Source organism: Lethenteron reissneri, chromosome 12 (genome assembly GCF_015708825.2).
Source record: "Lethenteron reissneri isolate LAM-NWPU_2019-01 chromosome 12, ASM1570882v1, whole genome shotgun sequence".
Taxonomy (NCBI): Eukaryota; Metazoa; Chordata; class Hyperoartia; order Petromyzontiformes; family Petromyzontidae; genus Lethenteron; species Lethenteron reissneri.
In genome coordinates this window covers 8,848,042-8,870,675 of record NC_083790.1, presented here as the reverse complement: position 1 = coordinate 8,870,675, position 22,634 = coordinate 8,848,042, and the positions used below count along the sequence as shown (strand labels likewise).

At 45.9% G+C, this 22,634-nt stretch overlaps 1 protein-coding gene across 2 annotated transcripts in view; it reads left to right on the top strand.

Moving 5' to 3' along the window:
- The window catches only part of LOC133341866 (prolyl 4-hydroxylase subunit alpha-1-like), a 47,740-nt gene extending 25,349 nt beyond the window's left edge, over positions 1-22,391 (top strand). Inside the window, exons 8-15 of one of the 2 annotated variants that reach the window (XM_061550662.1) lie at positions 1,875-2,051; positions 5,423-5,493; positions 8,412-8,511; positions 9,107-9,160; positions 12,663-12,722; positions 19,209-19,277; positions 20,731-20,827; positions 20,964-22,391. In XM_061550662.1, the coding sequence (XP_061406646.1) occupies positions 1,875-2,051; positions 5,423-5,493; positions 8,412-8,511; positions 9,107-9,160; positions 12,663-12,722; positions 19,209-19,277; positions 20,731-20,827; positions 20,964-21,034 (699 nt within the window). In that variant the 3' untranslated portion in view covers positions 21,035-22,391. Of the gene's footprint in view, positions 1-1,874; positions 2,052-4,295; positions 4,367-5,422; positions 5,494-8,411; positions 8,512-9,106; positions 9,161-12,662; positions 12,723-19,208; positions 19,278-20,730; positions 20,828-20,963 lie in introns of both variants that reach the window. The other variant, XM_061550660.1, reaches the window with a different exon arrangement.
- The last annotated feature ends 243 nt before the right edge of the window (positions 22,392-22,634 follow it).

Sequence of the window (22,634 nt, the reverse complement as noted above, 5' to 3'; positions counted from 1 at the left end):
CGCGAGGCCTCGCGTGAAGGGCCCCCGCCGCCCCGCGCCGGAGGGTTGCGGCTGCGGCCTCTGTCATCGGTCCGCTTCTTGTCTTTAGGCCGGTGTCCTTCGCTAGTTTTTAGAGGTGGGCGGCGGGGGGGCACTTTCGCCGATAAGACATCGTCAGTGTGAGGGCCGCCACGCTGCCTGCAAGGGCTCTTTTCACATTTGTGTATTGTCAGGGGCCGCACGAAAGGCCAACACGGGCCGCAAGTGGCCCGCGGGCCTTGCAATGAAGAACACTGCTTATGGGTGCATGCGAGTAGTGAATTGGTTTGGGATTTTGTCGATTTAAATATTTGCTATTGGTGTCATGTCATGAGACCGAGAATCAATTATCCAAGATGAAGAAAGCATTCTTTGGTTTCATGGCCCGCAGACGTGGATATTATATCGAGGACTACATCTGAGATGCCTTCAAGTGACATCTGAGCCATCCAGTAGGGGGCAGCACGTTCCTAGCTGCCCTGCTCCAAAGCGTTGGTGGCATGATAGCTATCAAAGTAATTCTGACTCCTTCGGGCTCAAATTTATCCAGAATTAGCGCAGAACCAAATTTATTAGTGACGTTTTCTTGGTGCACTCTTCATGCAATGTTCACAGATCCTCAACTCGCTACACACGTGAGCTTGATTTAATCAAGGGCGGCTGTCTGGATTGCGAATCCATGATCTCAGAGGTGCCAGGTCATCGCTCTGACGTCTGAGCCACCCAGCCACCTCAGTTTTTGGGAATTTATCACTGTGTAGTGTCGCCCGCAGGGATTTGCGACGCGGATTGAGTTGTTTGACTGTTACTCCACGGGTCTTGATTCTACAACTTATGAACACCACACTGTCTGGGCTCATGTCTCGAGCTGTGTCAGGCTGTGGGGCGGTGGTGATGTTTGCCCAAAGGCGACGGGAGAAGTGGAAGCTGCCTTGCGGCTGAGTGCTTTGCACGCTGTCAATGCGCTCCTTCATTGCTCGGCAGAACGTGACACGAACGCTCACCAACGCCCCAGGTCCGTGTCGGCCCACGGTGTCGGGTCCACAGCAACACGGCTTGTAAAATCGGCAACAGAGCGGGCAAAGTCTCGTGAAGACACATCTGGAGTTATGAAAGTGCGACAACATTTGTTTACTCATATTAAAGGTTTTTGGGTTAGATTGTGTAAGTATAAATGTGTCGTAACCCTCCACCACCCGACACAGCCAGTAAGGTTTGTCACGTACGCCAACCGTGCCAGTTAGTTACTATTTCAGCCCACCGGTGAGTTGGAGAGTAAATCCACAAAACTCGCAAAACTCAGGCATTCACCCCAGAACTGCATTTCTGCCAACAAATGCCCGCCTCTGCTTCTGATGGAGCTCTCCACTGACCGTAGCTTCCAGGCCACACGGCGGTTCCTAAATGTACTCCAATTTCAGGTTAACTTGGCACACATTCAGTCGGCACCAGAGGTCGCAACCGGGTACCCCCCGATACCCGTACCCTACCCGGCTACCCGTACCCAGCCAGGTACGGGTACGGGTACCCGTTTGCGACCCTGGTGCGGCCGGGTATGGGTACGGGTAGTCCGTGAGTCACTGGTGAGTAACCGTTTGTCACTCATTTCGGGTAGGTTACGGGTACGAGTAGAGAACGGGTACGGGTAACCATTTGCGACCCTGGTGCGGCCGGGTACGGGTATGGGCAAGGAATCAAAACCCGTTTGCGACCTCTGGTCGGCACATAGATGTGACTTGTTTGTAATAATAATAATAACTTACAATCCTTTGCCAATCCACTGCTGGATGGAGCCCCCCCTCTCCCACACCGTGTTGGTCACGGGAGTTGTTTGACCGTACCTTCCCCCACCGCAGACCCCGCGCCGGCAGAGACGCCTCTCGTGCCGCTACTGGGACGGGCGGCGCCACCCGCTGCTCGTCCTCGCGCCGCTCATGGAGGAGGACGAGTGGGACCGACCCCGGATCGTCCGTTACCACGACATCGTCTCCGACGAGGAGATCCGGCACGTGAAGGAGCTCGCCAAGCCCCGGGTGAGCCATCTCTGCGGATTGCGGATGCAGGGGCATCTTCAAATGACATTTATCTCAATCAAAAGTATTTTTACCAGACTGATTTTAAATGATTTCATCTAAAATGTGTGTTCTGAACTGTGCTCATCTTCAGTGAAAACACTGAGCCAATAGAGTAAGATCCACATTCTTACGGCAGGGGACATGCTCCACTGAGGGCAACCACTGATTACTGCTCACACAGCAGTACTCACTTTGTTGACCCTTTAAGGATGATGGGCTGAGGTGGCACATGACCCTGATGCAAACCTGAAAGCGTATGGTTGTGAGCAAAGCACTCTAACCACAGCGCCATCTGGCCGGTTAAAGTCTAACGTCCCATTTGACATGACATACCGGCTTGATCGATATTAATTACTGGCTAAATCGATATTAAATAGTGGCTAAATGTATTCAAACATAACATCGATTTTTTTTCTCTCTCCAAATTATGATTGGTCACTGCTGACGCATGATGTAAAAATGTGGATTTTTTTAAAAGTGGAAACCCCCATTTTTTTTCGGAACTGACTTGTCATCCAGTGAAATATGAACAAATACCACAACACTACAACAACTTTCTTGGGGGAGTTTCCAATGCACTTAGTGCCAGCTCCCCCTATACAGATGTTGTTCATGCTGATGCTTTAATCATTTCGTGGCTGACAAGTTACCCATTCTGCATACTTTTCTGAGAACGAGCTCCATAAATCACGGGTTAAAATGGATTACGGAATCGGAGCTGGCAAAACACGATTGACCCTTTTTTTGCTGCGGAGAAATTGCATTGATTTTAAACTCAACGTATGTTTAAATGCCTCTGTTTTGCTTCACTCGCACCTCTGATTAGCACGGTTGGCTACGTACAGTGCTAAAGAAGTTTAGCACACATACACACACGTGCCTACAGTCGTGACAATCTGGCAATGGACAAAATGAAACTGTTGGGGTGAAGCTCGCACGGGAACACAACATCATGAACGTGAGGTCAGCAGCTCTCGATGGGCAAACCCACGGGGGGCTCGTCGTTGGTTAACCCATTCCATGCCGATTCGATTCAAGAATCGATGTCGTTTTTATCTCATTCGCGATGTGTGCCTCATATCTTCAGGCGATTGTTTATGTTTGTCACGCTATGCTAAGGTACATTACAGTTGAAATTCGCAAATCGTCATCATTATTAGTCATTACGCCGCTGGATGAAGGCCTCCCCACTCTGTTGGCATCCCCTTCACGGTCCCCGCGGTGCCAGTGAGCCATCTCGCTCCTACGCCAGAACTGATCTCACGATGCCGCCCTCTGCTTTTGGCTGCCATTCTGTCACCAGTCTCGTCCATCAGCCGTCATCAACGTTTGCTGTTATGTGTCCTGCCCAACCCCACTTATATTTAACTTGACAGTCAAAATGAACGCTCTCCGATTTGTCTTTTTGCCCAGACCCACGGTGGGCCCCTTTCTATCTTGGCATAATCCTACGAGCATGCCCCCTTCTCACGCTCCTTTGCAAACCTTTCCGCGATTGTTCCATTTTCTTTGTCACCATCGTCCACGTTTCTGATCCATTCAACGATAACAAGTTTGCACACTGTTTTCATACATTGTCAATAATTGATTGTAAGATGTTGGACTTGATGCATGTTTGACTTGATGATGATGATGACGATCGTGAACCTCACAAATCAATTTTAATTAATACATTGCTAAATGCCCGGGAGTCATATAATAAGCCGCAGAAAGTGCATCTGATTATTGCAATACATTGGCAGATCGGCATGGAAAATCGGTTTTCCAAACTGGGTGTAAAAGGGTTCATCATCGTCAGCAATCGTCGATACCAGGGCTCGGCAACCAAAAAAACATGAAGAGCCATTTTTTTTTCATTCTGCAAAAAAACACAACAGCCAATATTTGAAAAGCCGCAATGCACTGTGGCTGTGAATACGGGACGGTGGGTCCTCTATAAACAACGGTCACGTGGCAGTCCTTAAAGAGGTTGCCGAACCCTGGTCTATAGAGTGTTCTTCATCTGCAGACGACCGAGTGGTCTGGTACTAACTGTGTGTGCATGTCGACAATTCGTGTCACAATCCCTCCTTACCCCCCCCCCCACCACCACCACTTCGACATGGCCGCGCCTCTTTGATGCATCGCCTCTCCCCATCGCTTCCCCTCCTTGCCGCCACCGCTTGCTGCTCTTCTCTCCTCGGCCCTGTCCGTGACGGACAGCTGAAGAGGGCCACAGTGAGGAACCCACTGAGTGGGCAGCTAGAGACAGCCGGATACCGGGTGAGCAAGAGGTAAGCTGGAGGTCACGGTAAGCCCCCCCCCCCCATTCCCCCTTTTGCTACCTCAATCCCGGCCGCCACCCTCTCTTCCCGTCGAACCAAAATTTTCAGGGCCACCACCCTCCACAGCAATTCATCGCTGGCTTCGCCCGCCTCCCACAATCCCCTTGATGCTAATGACAGGTGATATGTAGTCGTTTCATACATCGTGACAAAATTAATCACGCTTTTCCTGCTTTGCTTTGAACGTAGCAAAGCAGGTTTAGTGGCGATGTCCTGTTAATAATGTCACTTGGTGTTGTGGTGCTTTCAATAGTTCTTGGTTTTTCAGTCAGTCTTTGCCACCACTTTCACAACGAGCTGTATTATTTTAAGAGTTATGGCTGATGTTTATGAGGAGGGTGAGAGCCCATTGAGATTATACGTCTCTCTTTCAAGGGAGACCTGGGATTAAACACAGGAAATGGGATCGTAATTACACAACAAGAAACCACGAGGAACAAAAACATTGCAAACAGTAATTCGAGGCTATTCAGGTAATAATAGGTCTGAGCAATTCCAAAAATAACAACAGATTAACGTAATGATCTTAATTCTTCAAGAAAACAAATGTATTGCGCGTCACTTAAAATATTTTAAACGGCACCAATGTGGCATTTTAGTCGTGTTGTTTTCGTTTCAAACGTCTAATTTATTTTTTCAAATTAAAATTTTTTTTTTCAAGTAACAAACTTGAAAAATCCCTCTTTTTCTTTCCGATGACCGCGTAATGCATCCCCGTTCCGCTGAGGCTCAACCCGTTTGATCTCGGTGGAGAGAAATAGAGAAGCAAATAACTTTACCGATCAGTATCTGAGAAATGAAGTGGTGGGCCTGGAATCAGGGGGCACTTGTGGGAGGTGGGCAGGGAGGCAAGGGAGTGACACGAGACAGGAGGGCAGCAGCTGAGGTTGCCGATTTGTGATTGGTGTCATCCTGGCGACAGGAACGAGGGAGGGGTGTCAGGTAGAGGTGGGTTGGGGGGGGGAGTTGCTGGGGACGGCTTCTGATTGGTTGCTGTTCCCGCAGCTCAGTCGAGCGACAGTCTTCCACCCAATCACGGGGGAGCTGAGAACAACGAACAATCGAATCAGCAAAAGGTGGGTGACGGAACACGTGGGAATTGATGGACTCGACATTTTGCGAGGATTTTGTTGCTCAACGCCCGCGGTAATGGCTCCCTGTTTGGGGAATATCCCAAAATTGGCTTTGAAGATCCTGCGACGTGATGGTTCGCACGTTTGGGGCGTTGTTGTGCCGTTGGTGTCGCGACCCGAATCCTGACCTGAAAATTAGCCGCATTTTCCGGCGAGTTGCTTGCATGAATCGCGAAAAAAAACCCTACTTTTTACACAAATGCTTGAACTCATAACGGTCTTCCCTTTCAAGGGATGTGGTGATTCTCAATGGGCTCTCACTTGAAACAAAACATGCACTTCAGGCGTTCCAAATTGCATTGCTTAATTGAAATAATGATCAAGGATTGCAAAATATATACACGTAGTCGTCGTGCATGATTAGCAATGCAGGAATCTGGTAATCTTTTTTGAGTGCTACCCAGCATTGTTTTTTCTTTAGTTTAGGCAAACGTCAGGTTGCTACATGCAATGTGTTAACCGGTAATAATAAAAAGTACTACCCTTTGTCGACCCACTGCTGGATGAATGCACTCCCCGACGCTATCGATCACGGCTGTTGGCCCACCGTGCTCTCACTCCGTGCTGGTCGGTGTGGACTGGCGGATGGGAAGCACCTGGACCAGGTTAGATGTTCATTGACAGCGACATTCGACGTAGCGAGGAATTAAACTCCCCTAGCCAGGCGCTTAGCGGGATGTGCTCACCGCTGTATCACTGCTTCCCCCCCAACCACCACCACCAGCCTCCATCGTGGCAAATAATAACAAACTTTTTATATTTACAAATTAAAAACAAAAACGACCTAATTAAAACAGAACCGGGCGACGTCATCTTTAAGGCAGGGGTAGGAATTGCTGTGGTTTCTGTAGAACGTCTTGATTACGTTTTGTTTGCGCGTGCCAAAACGGGGCCAGTGTTTTTAGACTAAATAAAATCAGCCCTTGTGAAAATACCACAATGCTGCTACAGTCTGCGGCTCAAAGTTGCGAGCGCCATGCGTGATGGCAATTCATGGGGGCAAACCCATGTTGCTCTCACCGTGACTAGGGCCACGACCGCCAACTCGTGGCAATACATCTCCTCAGTATAATAAACAACGAGATCGTTGTCGTTTGAAGTATGTGTTGCTTTTAAAACACAAAAATTGCTTCATACCAACAATCACTCCGAATTGAACTCGTGGGTTTTGACTTATAATTCACAAGCCGTAGTTATGGAACGATATTTATTTATTATATACAATGGGGGAGGTAGGGGGGGTGAGTTATGGGGTAAATGCTAGAGTTGTGATCTCAACCCAAACCTAATCCTTCATCCTAACGGGCGTTGCCGGACCTTAACCTTCACGTCAACTCTTTGCGGTAATCCCCTTGCCCGTGGAGATGGAGCTATCGGCAATAAAATTAAGTTTTTGGTGATAATGTGCTGGCAGTGGTACACAAGCACAAATAACAAAAAAAACTCAACACGCCGGTCAATAGCAACGTCGACTTAAAAGCGAAAAGTATATATATCTTCTTGGTTCTTTCGGTAAAGTCATGTAGAAGGGAAATAATAAAATAGTAAAAATAAAACATCGTAAAATAATTCTCACGACGTTTCGGCCACAACGCAAGCAGCCGTCCTCAGGTGAAGACCAGGTCTGTCTCCTCTACGTGACTTTACCGAAAGAACCAAGAAGATGAATCCCTGCAGTCACAAAAGCTTTAAATCTAAAAGTATATATATGACAGGCGACACTTCAGGCAATGGCCTCTGCATGGCGTGTAAAGTTAAATGTTTGCTCTAAACTGTTGCCTAGCATTTACTTTTACTTTCGAGGCAGTGTTTCTGAAAAAAATGGGTTGGGTTTTTTTGTTATTGCCAATAAAGTCTGCTTGTTGAAACTCAATTTGTCCATTCACGCATGACCTCTTTACCTTAACTTATGGATTCAACAACTGACCATTCATTTGGCACGTACAATAAAGTAGTTTACCCAGGAACGCCTTACGGAGTCTCCAGATACTTGAACGAGGATCTTACGTAGGATTCTTTAACCAATGCAGTTACTTGTAAGTATTTTAGCGTACGAATAAGTTGCGTGTGTGTCCGGATAAAGCCCACGCATACGAGAAAAGAACGCTCAAGCTCAACACTAATAGATCAGCAACCTCCCTGCTGCACTGCCTGCCACGGGCACCACCTTGCCACCCTGTGTAGCCGGGGGCATCTCGCACGCATGATCAGAGGGTGGCTAGACTGACCCCGTCTCCTGAGTTGGCTGATTACACTGGTCAACAAAAAATAAAAATTCTGGCCTGGACTTTTGCAGCTGTTTTAGACTAATTCCAAATCTGATCTCAGATTTGCTCTATCATATCTCATTTTTATGCTATCGGCATACCCCCTTTTCATTGATTTTACCCGAAATTAGCTCTGTCACTTATGATTGCAAGTTGTTGCGAGTCAGTGACTGCTTTAGTGTTAAAATATGGTGCTGTATTTTTAGGATAGTGTGTTTACAATATCATTTTATGTAGATATCCACATCTATTTAAAATTTTCTTCTGCAGTTTTTATTGAAAATGCAATATTTGATATCTCAAAAACCTGATGTGATAGACAAAAACTGATGCCAGATTTGGAATCAGCACCTCAAAATTACCTTAAAACCGTTGAATGCCAAAAAAAGTGTGTTGACCAGTGTTATTACAAACACACCTCGGCCACTTTATCCAGCCTCCAAACACCGATCCGGTTCTGTCGAAGCGTAGTTATTGTTTGTTTGTTGTAACGTGAAAAAGATTGATTTATGGCCCATCGAATTCCTCCAGTACGAATCAATGTTCTGATTCTGGAGGAGGTTAAGCGAGCGTGCGGGTTTTCTTGTCCCGCAGCGCTTGGTTGTCGGAAGACGAGAATGAAACGATTGCTCGGATAAACCGGAGGATAGGGGCGGCCACGGGGCTGAGCATGGAAACTGCGGAGGAGCTGCAGGTAACTAACTGCCTCTTCCACCACCTCCATGCCCCCCCTCACCCCACACTTATACTCCCTGCCCAGAAAGGTTTACACACCTTATAAGTGACTTCAGATAACAAATAATATTGTGCAGGGTTAATTTTGTCCTTTGATCTCGATTTATACCTACGTGACTTTACCGAAAAAACCAAAGAGTTAAATTTCGATTTAAAGCTTTCGTGACTGCAGGGATTCACATTCTTGGTTCTTTCGGTAAAGTCACGTAGAAGGGAAATAATAAAAATAAAACGATGTGTAGACGTAAACTCACTTTGTTTGGCCTTCAGACCTCGCAGCCCTTGCTGCGCTGGTGGTATTAGTCCACGTTTAAGTCCCCTTCGTTCTTTGCTGCGTCGATGAGTCCTCTTCTTCCCCGGGATCTCTCGATCCCTTGCCGCGTTGCTCTTTATATTCCCCGTGCAGCCTCCGTGACCTCTGCGGTCATTACTGAGCTGACCTTTCTAACCCTCGTTCTGTTGTTTTCGTTTGAGACATTTCCTCTTGATCTGTTGCTGCCTCGGTGCGTTTGTGTCGGTGACTAAGCTGCCCCGATGGCTCGCTGTGTTGTCAGGTGGCCAATTATGGAATGGGAGGGCAGTACGAGCCGCACTACGACTTTGCACGGGTGAGTTTTTACATTGTTGCCTCAGTTAATGCCAACTCAGCACTGTGAGCACGTGGATTATTGTCTGGAATTGAGACCGGTTCTCAAATCCAGTCTTGACTAGAGACTGGATTTCGGGACCATAATTTTAATGTTTTTACCTACGTGACTTTACCGAAAAAAACCTAAGAATATGAATCCTTGCAGTCACGAAAGCTTCAAATCTAGAATTTTCGGGACCAGAGTCGAGAGTTACGTGTGTACGGGCAGCATTGGTGCAGTGCGCTGGGATACAAACCCGATGCCTCGAGTTCGATTCCTGGCCCTGGCTAATGTCATTGGCGAGCGATGTCTGAACCGGTTTTGAGTAATCCCTAAGTCGATTCAGCCCTTAAATAATTAACCAGTGCACTGTGTAGATATTAGTACTGGGGAGACAAAGGTGGTCAGGGATGCTGCTGGCCATATCACCCGCTCGCGTGCCATACAGGCCTTCGTGGGTACTCGCTAACAACACTTGCCCCAACTGTCTATGTAGGCTACACGGGGGATCTTTGTGGTTGTGTCCATGAATGCGATGGCAATGATTAAAAAGCAAATCTGATTGTGCGTTTAAATTCAATTATCATTACTGTACAAACTAACTTGGTAATGCTTGCCTTTAATCAGCCGATACGTTTTCCATTTGGAATCCAAAAAGAACCATGTTCATTGTTTTGTTTTTACTAAGAGACTCTATAGACCATGGTCTGCAAGCACACGTAAAAAAAATCACTAAATTTGTCCTTAACACTGCCTCATTAATATATAAATAAATAAAACGGAGGAATTGTTTGTGTCTGTTCCACTGGGAAAGGCGGGGCTAGAGGGACCGAGGGGAGGGGCTGTGGGGGATAGATCAGGGGGGAGCAGAGTGGCAAATGTTTTACTGGCAAATGAGGTTCCAATGGTGTAAATGCTTCACCCCGAGCTCTCATACTCTGATGGTGCATTGTCTTTGAGTTGTGCGCCTTTTGGCGTCATCTGGTCCAACACCATGTGAGACTAGGCTCTAAGGAAAGCTGTCTCGGGTGTGGACCAATCAACTTCAAGGACAGTGCATATATTATCAGAGTTATGTTTTTTGTTTGCATTATGGCTGCAGGTATTCTGGTCTATGCAAACATGACTCCTTGTAAAAAAGGTGTCAGTTTTGTTGCCAGATAGAAGGGTAAAAAACCAATTATCAAATGTTGAAAAGGTTAAGGGATGGTAGTTGGGGGCAGATGTGAATTAATAATAATCTACATTTGTAAGGCACATTCCATCCTTATATCCCAATGCGCCACTGGCTGCCCCTCGTAACGTACACATAACCATATTATGCTGGCGTTTCAGGCAATGAGTATAGAGAGAGATAGAGAGGGGGGGCAGAAAGGTTGATTATATATTTGAATGAATTCACTTGTTTTTTTATTTCGTGCCCTACCACGTAACCAAATGCCTCTGCGCACGTATCCTTTAGGGTGCCTCAGCACCTAGCCTGGCTGGCTTTGGGCGTTAGTCTGCCAGTAGCGGGAAATATTGCTTTGTGAGTCATTTGTGGTTTTTAAATCTTTTATATTAAGTTCGCTTGCTTGCTTACGACCGTGCAAATCTTTCGGTCGTTTTTTAACCCACTTCCCGTGATCCAATCGAGCTGACATTTTCCACACAGACTCGTTGTGCGTGACAATTAATGTTCGTGAAAATTTGTTTCCAAAATTTTACACTTTTTAGGCAAAAAAAAATGTATTTTACATTTATTCAAATAGAACTCATTCATGGCTTTGGCTGAACGTAGGAGTCCAGAGCGTGACACCTCCACAGGCCATGGTGGAGTAGCGCAGTTGGTAGCGCCCTCGCTTCCCATGCCAAAGGTCGGGGGATCGATCCCCGCGTCCTCCACAGGCGAATATATTTTTAAATCCTTTATATTAAGTTCGCTTGCTTGCTTACGACCGTGCAAATCTTTCGGTCGTTTTTTAACCCACTTCCCGTGATCCAATCGAGCTGACATTTTCCACACAGACGCGTTGTGCGTGACAATTAATGTTCGTGAAAATTTTTTTCCAAAATGTTACACTTTTTAGGACAAAAATATTATATTTAATTACCAATTGCTTAATGGTGCAATGCAATCATCTGACCCATAGGTGGCAGCCATCTCAAGCCAGAGGACGAGAGGACTCTTGCCGCCACGCATATAAAGGATTTATAGTGAAAAACTTTTTTTTACGGGTTATACTTGTTTATTTTTATAGCAAATTAGAGAGATCATACTTTACAATGTCGTGCCCAGAGAAAGGTTTTACGAATGCTGACAGTTTTGAATTCACGTATGAACAGTTTTCCATGAGCAGACGTTAAGGAGCAAGTCAAAGATGTAGTGCGCGTACGTGAATTAAAATAGTGACACCGCAAAATTGTGGCATCACAAAAGCTGGCCAAATGTCACTGAAAATATGTCCATTCCACAGTGATTTTTATTAAATGGCAAAAATTCTGTCAATTCCAAAACAAATTACCAACACGATATGAGCTCAGCAATGTTTAGCACGCAACTCCATGACTGGGCACATAACACATTGTGTGCAACACATTAGCTCATCACATGACCTCCTTTGCCAGTAGCAAAATATGATAATTGGTTGTTTACTCTTTTATCTGGCAACACAACTGACACCTTTTTTTACAAGGAGTCATGTTTGCATTGACCACAATACCTGCAGTCAGAATGCAAACAAAAAACACAACTCTGATAATGTATGCACTGTCCTTGAAATTGATTGGTCCACACCCGAGACAGCTTTTATTAGAGCCTAGTCTCACATGGTGTTGGACCAGATGACGCCAAAAGGCGCACAACTCAAGGACAATGCATATCACAGTATTACACAGTAATCGAGTTGACATTCAAGTGATGTTTTTTGCTGTTCTGCAATCTGGCCAATTAATATGATTCATACTCTTAGGTTTTTTCGGTAAAGTCACGTAGGTAAAAATAAATAATAAAAATAATAGAAATAATAATGGAAATAAAATTATAAATCACGACGTTTCGGAGGCAACACAAGTCTCCGTCATCAGGTGGGACCGTCACAGCTACATTTACTGTGACTTTACCGAAAAAACCTAAGAGTATGAATCCTTGCAGTCACTAAAGCTTCAAATCTAGAATTAATATCATTACATAATATCCGTTGTGTGCGTGCAGTGTGCAAAAATATCATCACATTGTAAAAGCTGTACGTAGGTTCGGGTAAAGCGCTGAGATTTTAAGCACTTATTGACCGATAACACCTTAATATAGAGAGGAATGCAGAGCTTGGGCAATTGTTGACGTCGACTTGTCGTGTGGCTGCCTTCCCGCTTGTCTGTGGAACATCCTCGGTGCCTCCGGGTCGATCTCTCTGTCTCTCTACGAGAGTGAGCCAATGCTGTGCGCTGCGTTACAAGTTGAAATTATTCTAAATTATTGTGACGTGTGCTCTTGATTTTACAGAGAATCCAGGACGCTAGCTATGATGGGAAAGGAAACAGGGTGGCTACGTTCCTGATCTATGTGAGTATACAATCGTATTTTTGTTTACCCAGGAAAGTCTCACTGAGCCTCAAGATACATTTTCGCAAGGGCCCTGAATTAGGGTGTTTGCCGATTTCTTTTAGATGTGTTTTTGCCTGTAGAATCAGATGCCTACTTGCTGTACTGCCTCCAACAGGCCTTGCAACTAGGTATCTCACAACCATAGTCAGTCTCCGCCTGACTATGGTTGTCAACACATTTTTGATTTATTTTTTGGAATCGATTATTGATTGCTGAAGTTTTTAAATCGATAATCAAATCTAGTTCAAGAATTCGTTCGGATTGAAGCAAGTGGCAATCACGACGTTCAAATCGCATGGCTTGTTTGAATGTGATTGGTCAGCGGCATTCATCAACGAGCACATCAGTCACCGTGCGGTACGGTTATAACATCATCATCGTCGTCGCGATCCGCGGGCAGAGAGCCCATAGGTGTCTCCTGCACATGTCGTCATTTTTAATTTTGGAGCTTTCGTGACTGCAGGAATTATTCTTTGGTTTTTTCGGTAAAGTCACGTATAAAAATAAAATAATTTATTATTTTATTTTTATACGTGACTTTACCGAAAAAACCAAAGAATGTCGTCATTTGTTGTTTTCACTTTCCTCTGTCTTGTGCCAGTATGCTCAGGTAGTGGCCCAAGTCTTTCTGGCACCAATCTCTTGTGATGTCGTCCTCAAGCCATTCTCTGTTAGGTCTTCAACTCTTTCCGGCTCCGTCCATTTTTCCAAACCACACACTTTTAATTTTCCTGAAGTTGTGTCCATCCTACATACCGTATGTGTCCATACGGTATAGCAAAGACAAAATACAGATCCCTGGCACACGAGGGTGGGTGGCCAACACCGTGCCCGGCCGCCTTTGTCTCCCCGGTGCTGATGTTTATGCAATGCACCAGGTACTCATTTGAGGCTGAGGGTAGGCCCAGGACCGGTTTAAATATTCTCCGCTGTTATTGGTCGTGAGCGGTAATCCAACTCTGGTCTCCAGGTCCGTAGTGCAGTGCGCTCACCGCTACACTACCGCTCCTCATACCAGAGAGAGACACACACACAGGCATGAGGCTACACCTTTATATTGTTTGATGCCTTCCCACAAAACCGATAATAATTTGTATTGTTTATTAATGCGATTATTGACAACACTAAAACCCTTGAATTAACAGACCTAGGCGTGCAGTCATTACTATTATTATTACTGCTCCTGTGACATTTCATTTGATGTCTTCCCAAACGAATCCCCTTGTCCTCAGCTTGCACACAAGCAATCAAAGACAAAGATCCCCCGTACACACAAGCACACTCCCGCATGCATACTCCCATTGCGTATACCGCATAGACTGTTGGGGCAAGTGCTGTAACCAAGCACCTGTGCATTTTTATCCCACCCATTATTAATATTTATGCACCGCAACATGTATTTTTTATTTTAAGAACACTGTCAGATCATCTTCTTGGTTCTTTCGGTAAAGTCACGTAGAAGGGAAGTAATAAAATAATAAAAATAAAACATAATAAAATAATTCTCACGACGTTTCTGCCACAACGCAAGCAGCTGCTTTATTTTATTATGTTTTATTTTTATTCTTCACCTGAGGACGGCTGCTTGCGTTCTGGCCGAAACGTCGTGAGAATAATTTTATTATGTTTTATTTTTATTATTTTATTATTTTCCTTCTACGTGACTTTACCGAAAGAACCAAGAAGATGAATCCCTGTAGTCACGAAAGCTTTAAATCGAAAAAACTGTCAGATCATGTAGATTGTGACCAAGACTCAAACTCAGATTGCCAGGATCGTAGGGCGGTGTGTAAACCAAAATGCCACTGTTTTCCGCACACAAAGGCAAAGATCCCCAGGTAGCCTTGAACACTCTGTAGGGGCAAGTGCTATAAGCGAGCAACTATGAAGGCCGGCGTAGCGCACAGTGGAGTGTGGTGTGCCCAGTACCACGCCCGGCCACCTTTGTCTCCCCAGTGCTGAAGTTTGCACATCATGTTTACCAGTCCCTCCAGAAAAACGCGATTATGCGATCGCAAGATTCCACGCAAAATCAGCCAAAGTCCGCATATTTATGCGGGGGGCGCGTTTTTTCAAATACGCCGCACTTTCGCCGCATAAATTGCAGATTTCCGCGCGCAAAATATGCGGGCTTGCATGATTTCATAATCCCCGCATTTTCGTTGCAAAAAGTCACATATATCTTAGCAGAAAGTTGAAAAATGTTGCGTTTACTTCACACAAGCGCAGCCATTTCCCCTGTTGCCATGGGAACGTTATGAAGTGTTAGAGGCTACGTAGTTAGTTTTATTCAGGAGTTTATGCAACTTTACAGTTGAAAGATTGCACTTTTTTGTTAGTAGTATGTAAATTTACATTACTGTAAGACTGTACTGTTACTGTATTGCTTACGTTACTGTGCACTGAAAACACTTATTTTAACAGAAGTTGTCTGTTTTGTATAGCTTCCTCTGTAAAACAGGAAGCACACATTTTATTTTTTAATATTTTATTTATTAATTTTTACAGAAGTTGTAGCATATTCATTTTGTAAAGCTATAGAACTTGTTCGACTCAATGTTTTGTAAGTTTGAGCCATCTGTTTGTTAAGGTCTGAAATAAAACAAGATGAGAACTTAAATATTCCCAGCACTTTCTGTGATGTAGTATGCTTGCTTATCATAGGAAGTAATAAGAAATTACTCTTTACATTAAAGTAGTAGTCTAGTGAATAGGGTGTTGGGGGAATCACTTTTTTTTCTCTTTTTCATCAAACCGCAATTTTTGCAAGCTCCCGCAATTTAATCGCATAAAATTGCATAAATATCCCGCATATTCCATCGCATTTTTTAAGAAAACGTGCCGCATAATCAACGATTTTTGCCCGCAACAATTACCAAAAAACTCCGCGTTTTTCTGGAGGGACTGAAAGTTTACACATCAGCACTGGATAGTGCTCGGATGGGCGCCCCCACTCATCAACCTGGTGATGTGTAGCCTGCTGCGGGGCTGTGCTGTCAGCAGAGGGCAGTGCCTCCAACATCTATTGCACGACTCTTTGGCTATTTCGGTAAAGTCACCGAGAAAAAAAATACATTAAATAATAGAGTACGACGTTTCAATTGCAACACAAGCAACCGTCATCAGGTAGAACTAAATTTGAGAGAGAGACAAAACACAGACAGAGACACAGACACACAAGCATAGAGAGACAACACAGAGACACACACAGAGAGACAAAACACAGACACGGAGACACACAGACAGACACACAAGCAGAGAGAGACAACATTGACACACAGACAGACACACATTGACATGCTAATTTCTCTGCTCCAGTAGCTGCCCCAGCAGACCCACCTCTCTCTCTCTGTCCACCCCACCCCCTCTCTCTATTTAAGGCCTCGACACAGAGGCGTTGGGTCTCTGTGTGTCTATGTTGTGTGTGTTTCTCTCTGTGTGTCTCTGTGTTTCGTCTCTCTCTCTCAAATTTAGTTCTACCTGATGACATTTGCTTGTGTTGCAATCGAAACGTCGTTCTCATTATTTAATTTATTTTCTTTCTACGTGACTTTACCGAAAGAACCAAAGAGTAATTCCTGCAGTCACGAAAGCTTCAAATCACCTATTGTACTATACCATGCTCCCAGCGTCTTGCGCTCCACCGTATATGTATGTTGAACTTCTTTCGTACCGTACGTAGCCAAACGCGCCAATCGGAGGTGCGGGGGAAGGACAACAAACTTAACACAAAAAAGCAGTTTTTTTTTTACAGAAATGAGTTTTCAGTCGAGATTTTAAAGTGCACAGATCCGGCGACTTCCTAATAAACCGACCCGAGCGGCGTACTAAAGTAAAGTTATATTATTATATTATTTTATTATGTTTTATTTTTATTATTTTATTACTTCCCTTCTACGTGACTTTACCGAAATAACCAAGAAGATAAAGTAAAGTTGTCAACCCCCATGACCTACATGACGTCAGAGGGGGGCCTTATCCACCAACAGTGGGTTGACGAAAGGGGCTGCACGGTGGTTGAAGTTTATGACCATCGCCAAAGGGTCCGTCCATAAATGACGTCACGCACCTGGGGGGAGGTCATACATTTGTGACGATGTGTGACGAGGGGGGGGAGGGTTGAGAAATGTGACTTCACATCAAAATGCGCAACTTTAAATAAATATAGACAACACGTTCTACTTAAATTTTGATGTAAAGCTTTCGTGACTGCAGGGATTCATATTCTTGGTTCTTTCGGTAAAGTCACGTAGAAGGGAAGTAATAAAATAATAAAAATAAAACATAATTAAAATAATTCTCATGACGTTTCGGCCACAACGCAAGCAGCCGTCCTCATACAAAAAAAATTGTTTTATATTTAATTATTTCCCTTCTACGTGACTTTACCGAAAGAACCAAGAATACGTTCTACTTAATTAACTATACTTTTTAATAAAAATGCGTTCTACTTAATTAAATAGACTTTTTAACAAATGTTTTCTCCTACAACATCAGAGTGCAGCGCCACATTAAATACGCACTACAATGACAATAGTTTAAAGCGATTCGAAGCATGTTTTATTTTCAAAATGTAACTATGGTTTTGGGGGGAGGGGGGGCAGAGCTTTGTGACGTCATATTTGAGGGGGGGGGGGTCTGACTTTTTGTGACGCCGTGTGACAAGGGGGGGAGAGGGGGGGGGGTCAAAAATCGTAAAAAATCGCGTGATGTCATTTATGACCATCGCCAAATGTCCAGAATGCACCGCCTGAATGTTTGCCCCGTGGTGTCTGTCATGGGGCAAATTGGATGGGAGACTCCGTCGGCTTGCACGAGACGGGTTGGGGGGGTCTCACCTTGCAGCCACATTCCTCTTCAGGGTTCCCGGCCTCGCTCTAATTGATGGGGGGGGGGGGGGGCGGTGTTTGCTTAGACCCATGGGGACGCTTCCCGTGGACTTCCCACAGGGCTGGCATTACCCGGCCGGCTCTTGTTTAAATCGACTGGAATGTTGATTTAATCCGCGGTGTTTGTCACGGGGTCGCTTTCACCGCTTTCCACATTCTCATTGTTTTTGTTTGTATGTTAGACCGCCTTAGAGCGTTACTCTTGGGTGCCTTCGTTGAGCAAATTTCGTCAATTTCTCATTCCGCTGACCACAGGAAATCGCCGTCTACATAGTCTGCCCATTGTACCCAGAGCCAGGACTGTCCTTGGCTGAGCGAAATTTCTCCGTCGATACACGAGCTGCCTGGAACACTCTACCCCACTGCACACACACGCAGCAGCAGCAGCATCCAATCACCATCGTCAGCTCACGGCTACCACCTGTGCAATGCTCTCACCTGTTCAGCCGCTCAGCTGTTCAGACTCTCACCTGTTCAGGCAATAAGCAGTTCTGGCTCTCACCAGTTCAGGCTGTGACCCATTCTGGCTCTCACCAGTTCAGGCTCTGACCCATTCTGGCTTAGGTATGGGGGACTTTAAGTTTTGGTTCAGCGCCTCCGAGATCTTGATTGAATAACATGTTTGATTTATGAAGTATGCATGATATTCTTGGTTCTTTCGGTAAAGTCACGTAGAAGGGAAATAACTTTACCGAAAGAACCAAGAATATGAATCCCTGCAGTCACGAAAGCTTTCAATCAAAATGTGCATGAGTTAGAAATAATTTACTATCGTTATAAAAGTCGTCTGATTAAAACTACGAAAGTCAATTTCGTGTGTCTTGAGCTGTAGTTAATAAAAAAAAGCCCAAAGAGAAGACTACTTTTAAAACGTGTATCAGTGATCAAGGTGCTTACGGTGGAAGTTAGCCCCTTTCGAACCAGTAGGTGGAGTAACACCGGCACTGCCACAGACTCTCATCCCTTAGCTTCCCTCTTGCAATCAAAATGAAATAGCCTCTTCTTTCCACACGACCTCATTTTAACGCGCGACATTATTTTACTGTTTCTTGAGATGTTGTTGCATCTAGGCGCTGTATACACGCACTCTTTATTGTGAAGAACCATCAGGCAAACTCCTCGCAACGGCTTTTACCAAGCAATCGAACAAAGACGGTCACTGCATCGCGCGCTTTCAGTTAGGCTTCTGCGGTCGTCTGGAACGCTCTTCTGATATTCAGAAGCCGCTGGGAGCTATGCACTTTTTAAAATCTAGGTTGAAAACTCATTTCTTTAGAACTGATTTTTGTGTTTAGTTTGTTGTCCTTCCCCCGCACCTCCGACCAGCACGGTTGGCTCCGTGCGGTGCGAAAGAAGTTCAACATACATACGAACAATTCGTACAAGAGGGTCAAACACCGCTTGTGTTTATTGCCGCAACGTGCGATTCAGCAGATGGCAAATGGCAGCAGTGAACTTAGTTGTTGTATGAAACGCAAGTCGGGGCTGTGTTCGACTCTCCGCGCTCGTCGATGCTGGCGCCTGATGAGGTCCCATTTCCCTGTCGCCTGCACAGATGAGCGAAGTGGCAGCTGGCGGAGCGACCGTCTTTCCAGGAGTTGGGGCGACGGTTTTGCCCAAAAAGGTGGGGAGTCGTTTAAATTTTACGCCCTACGTTTTCATGGCCGCTTGCAATCCGAAGTATGCGTTTTTGTTGTTGTTGTTGTTTATGGTTTGGGGTTGTGCGTGGAGCATTTACTGGATGTCTGGGAAAAATAGCTTCATAGCTCATCGGATTCCTGCAGTCTAAATAAACATTTGTATTCTGATGAATTCATTCTCTCAAGCTGTTACCCAGTGCTACCTACCTTGTGCGGGCATCTTCAGGGGTTGAATGACACTTGGATTATTTACAATTGTGTTTTGTACGAGTAAGTTGGGGTTGCGACTACTTCAACTACTTCATGCCAGAGGTCGCAACCGGGTACCCGATACCCGTACCCTACCCGATACCCGGCTACCCGTACCCGGCCGGGTACGGGTAGCCGTTTGCGACCCTGGTGCGGCCGGGTATAGGTAGCCGGGTAGGCCGTGAGTCACTGGTGAGTCACCGTTTGTCACTCATTTCGGGTAGGGTATGGGTACCCATTTGCGACCCTGGTGCAGTTGGGTACGGGTACGGGTAAGGAATCAAAACCCGTTTGCAACCTCTGCTTCATGCGTCACCGTCGCGCAAGCAGCAGCAGCTACCTTGTCAGTTCGCGCAGGGATTATGTAACCTGCCCCTGTCCTCGCTGGCTCGTGCATCTATTTCCATCTTCCGCTCCCAGCTGTGCGCGCTTCCTCCCCCTGGCTCCCCGCGCAGGCTCGATCGCCCGCAAGCGTTGGTGACACTATTGTAAAGCCTGACCGAGCGTGGTTTTTTTGTTGTTGTTGCAACGAGCTTGTACTTTGTGGACTGTACCAGGCACGCTTGTTGGGAGCACACGGGAATAGGAACGCGTCCATAGATTTAGTCACAGATCTCGTGTAGCTCTTCGTGTTGTCGTCTTGGTTATTAACACTGTGCTTGTTTGTGTGTTTTTTGTTGTTGTTGTTGTTCACACGTTGATGGTGGTTGTGGTGCCGATGGTGGATTTCATTGTGCTGGTGATGGTTGTGGTTGATGGGTACTACGGTGGCTTTGGTGCTGGTGCTGGTGATGCTGTTGGCGATGATGCAGCTGGAAATGGTGCTTTAATGATGATGGTGATGGTGGTGATTGTTCTGGTTGTGGTGGTGCTGACTGTGGTTGTGGTGTTATCTGTGGCTGCGGTGCTGGATGTTGTTGTGGTGGGCTGTGGTGCTCGTTGTGGCTGTGCTGCCTTCGGTTGTGCTTGCTGTGGTTGTGGTGCTGACTGGTTCTGGTGGCTGTGGTTGTGGTGGTGCCTGTGGTTATGGTGTTGGTTCTGGTGGCTGTGGTTGTGGTGCTGTGTCTGGTTCTGGTGGCTGTGGTTGTGGTGGTTGCTGTGGTTATGGTGTTTGGTTCTGGTGGCTGTGGTTGTGGTGCCGGCTGTGACTGTGGCTGCTTGTTGGGCTCCCTCCCTGGGCTCGCACAGGGCTCGGCCGTGTTCTGGCACAACATGCTCGCGAGCGGCGAGGGCGACTACGACACGCGGCACGCCGCCTGTCCTGTGCTCGTGGGCAGCAAGTGGGGTGAGTCTCCCGCACCGCCTGCACGCGCCACGCCGCGACACTGCCGCGCCATCACGTCGCAGCCATACGTTGGTTTTCGCGTGATTCCTGTAGAGCCTCGCCTTTTGTGACGTCTCCTCCTCTCTCCCCGCGACAGTCGCCAACAAGTGGCTGCACGAGAGGGGACAAGAATTCCGGCGGCCGTGTGGATTGACGGAGCTCGACTGAAAGCCGGCCGCTTGCGCGTCGCGCGCGCACTCACGTGGTGGATTACATCCTCGACACCGGACAACTCGGGACGGGAAGGGAACGAAACCGACCGAAACCAAAGAGCAAAGTTTCTCCTTGCACTTGCCACTTTTTTGATTTCCACCCTCCCCCTCCGTCTCTCCTCCTTCCGTTTCTTGTTGTTTTCTGTCGCCGATGTGCTACGGATGCCCGTTGCGCTGTGGAGCTTCGCGGGGTTTTACGGAAACCCCTCCCCTGCCGACGGAGAAGCCACGAGACGCGTCGTGGGACCGGACTGCCGTGGAACTTTGTGCTCAGCCCTCAGGGTCTCGTTCTGTGAAACTCGTCTCTACCCGCCCGCGGAGATGAGGGCCTCATGTCACTTTGCCCTCCCGATGCCACTTGTGTGTTTGCGATCAAATTGGAGCGCATGCGTTGCCGCTAAATGAATGGTTGCGTTTCGTCTTTTGACACGTCTCGCGCGCCACACACATCGCCAGAAGCTGTTCTCCGTCGCGTGGGCTGTGTTTGTGCCTGTTTTGAGAGTTTAAAAACAATGTGTAACCGCTTTTGAATGTGAATATTTACCGTTAATATATTGCACCGCAATTCCCGGCCCATGTACAAGTTATGGCTGTATCTAAATGTTAATGCAGCTCAGAAGGGAAGGACAATCCCTTTGGGGTTTAACCATCGTGAGTTAATGGGTATTTTTTGTTAATGGCAGGGTAAATGCCTGTAGCGTTCTCATTAATAATTAATATTTTAACGGTCATTTGTAGCTCTTGCTTCTGCCGTCCATTTTACATGCTTCCTTTTGTTGAAAAAGGGGCTTTGATGATTCGGGCGCGCAATCTTTAGCGACCGCATTCAGTGTACCTACGGTATTCGGCAGGAGCGTGTCTTTAAAGGGCACTGCTTTTGGCTTTTAAAGTTTAGAATTGACATGCAGGGAAGACTGCTAAATTACGATATCATGTCAGAACTGCATGCCTGATGGGCTGACTGCCAAATGACATTAAACCCCTGCATTGTTACACGATGGCGTGGTGTGGTACGTTAATGTCTTTCACCTTGAATACATGGATGGGAACAGTATTGGCTGGGTATGTGCTTATACAATGTTAAAACCTAACATCGGTGAAAGTTATGCCATTTGCAGAGAAGTTCAACTGCCTCATTGCGAACGCGATGGCATTTCTCAATTTATTTTTTAAATAACATTTTTAAGAATATTATTTCTGCATGCAGTTACGATTAATCAATCGGAGTAATTGTTTTTTTTTTAATTCTGTTTCTGGATCCTCTTCCAGGTAATTGTGAAACCACTGATGATACCATTAAACGATGACTGGTGCCTTTGATAATGATGTGTTTTCTACAGGAAAATGCCAGCAAGAAGGTTTTATTACACGGAATTTCTCATCTGGTTCTGTATTGAAAACAACCGACACAGTCTTTTTTGTGCAACATCGCAACATCACAACAACGAGTTCAGGGACTTATCTGAAGTCAAAACAGACGGTTGCGCTATGTTCGATGCATCCTAGAACATGCACAGCACGTTCCACTTGAGAATGAACTGAGTGTCTGAACGTGA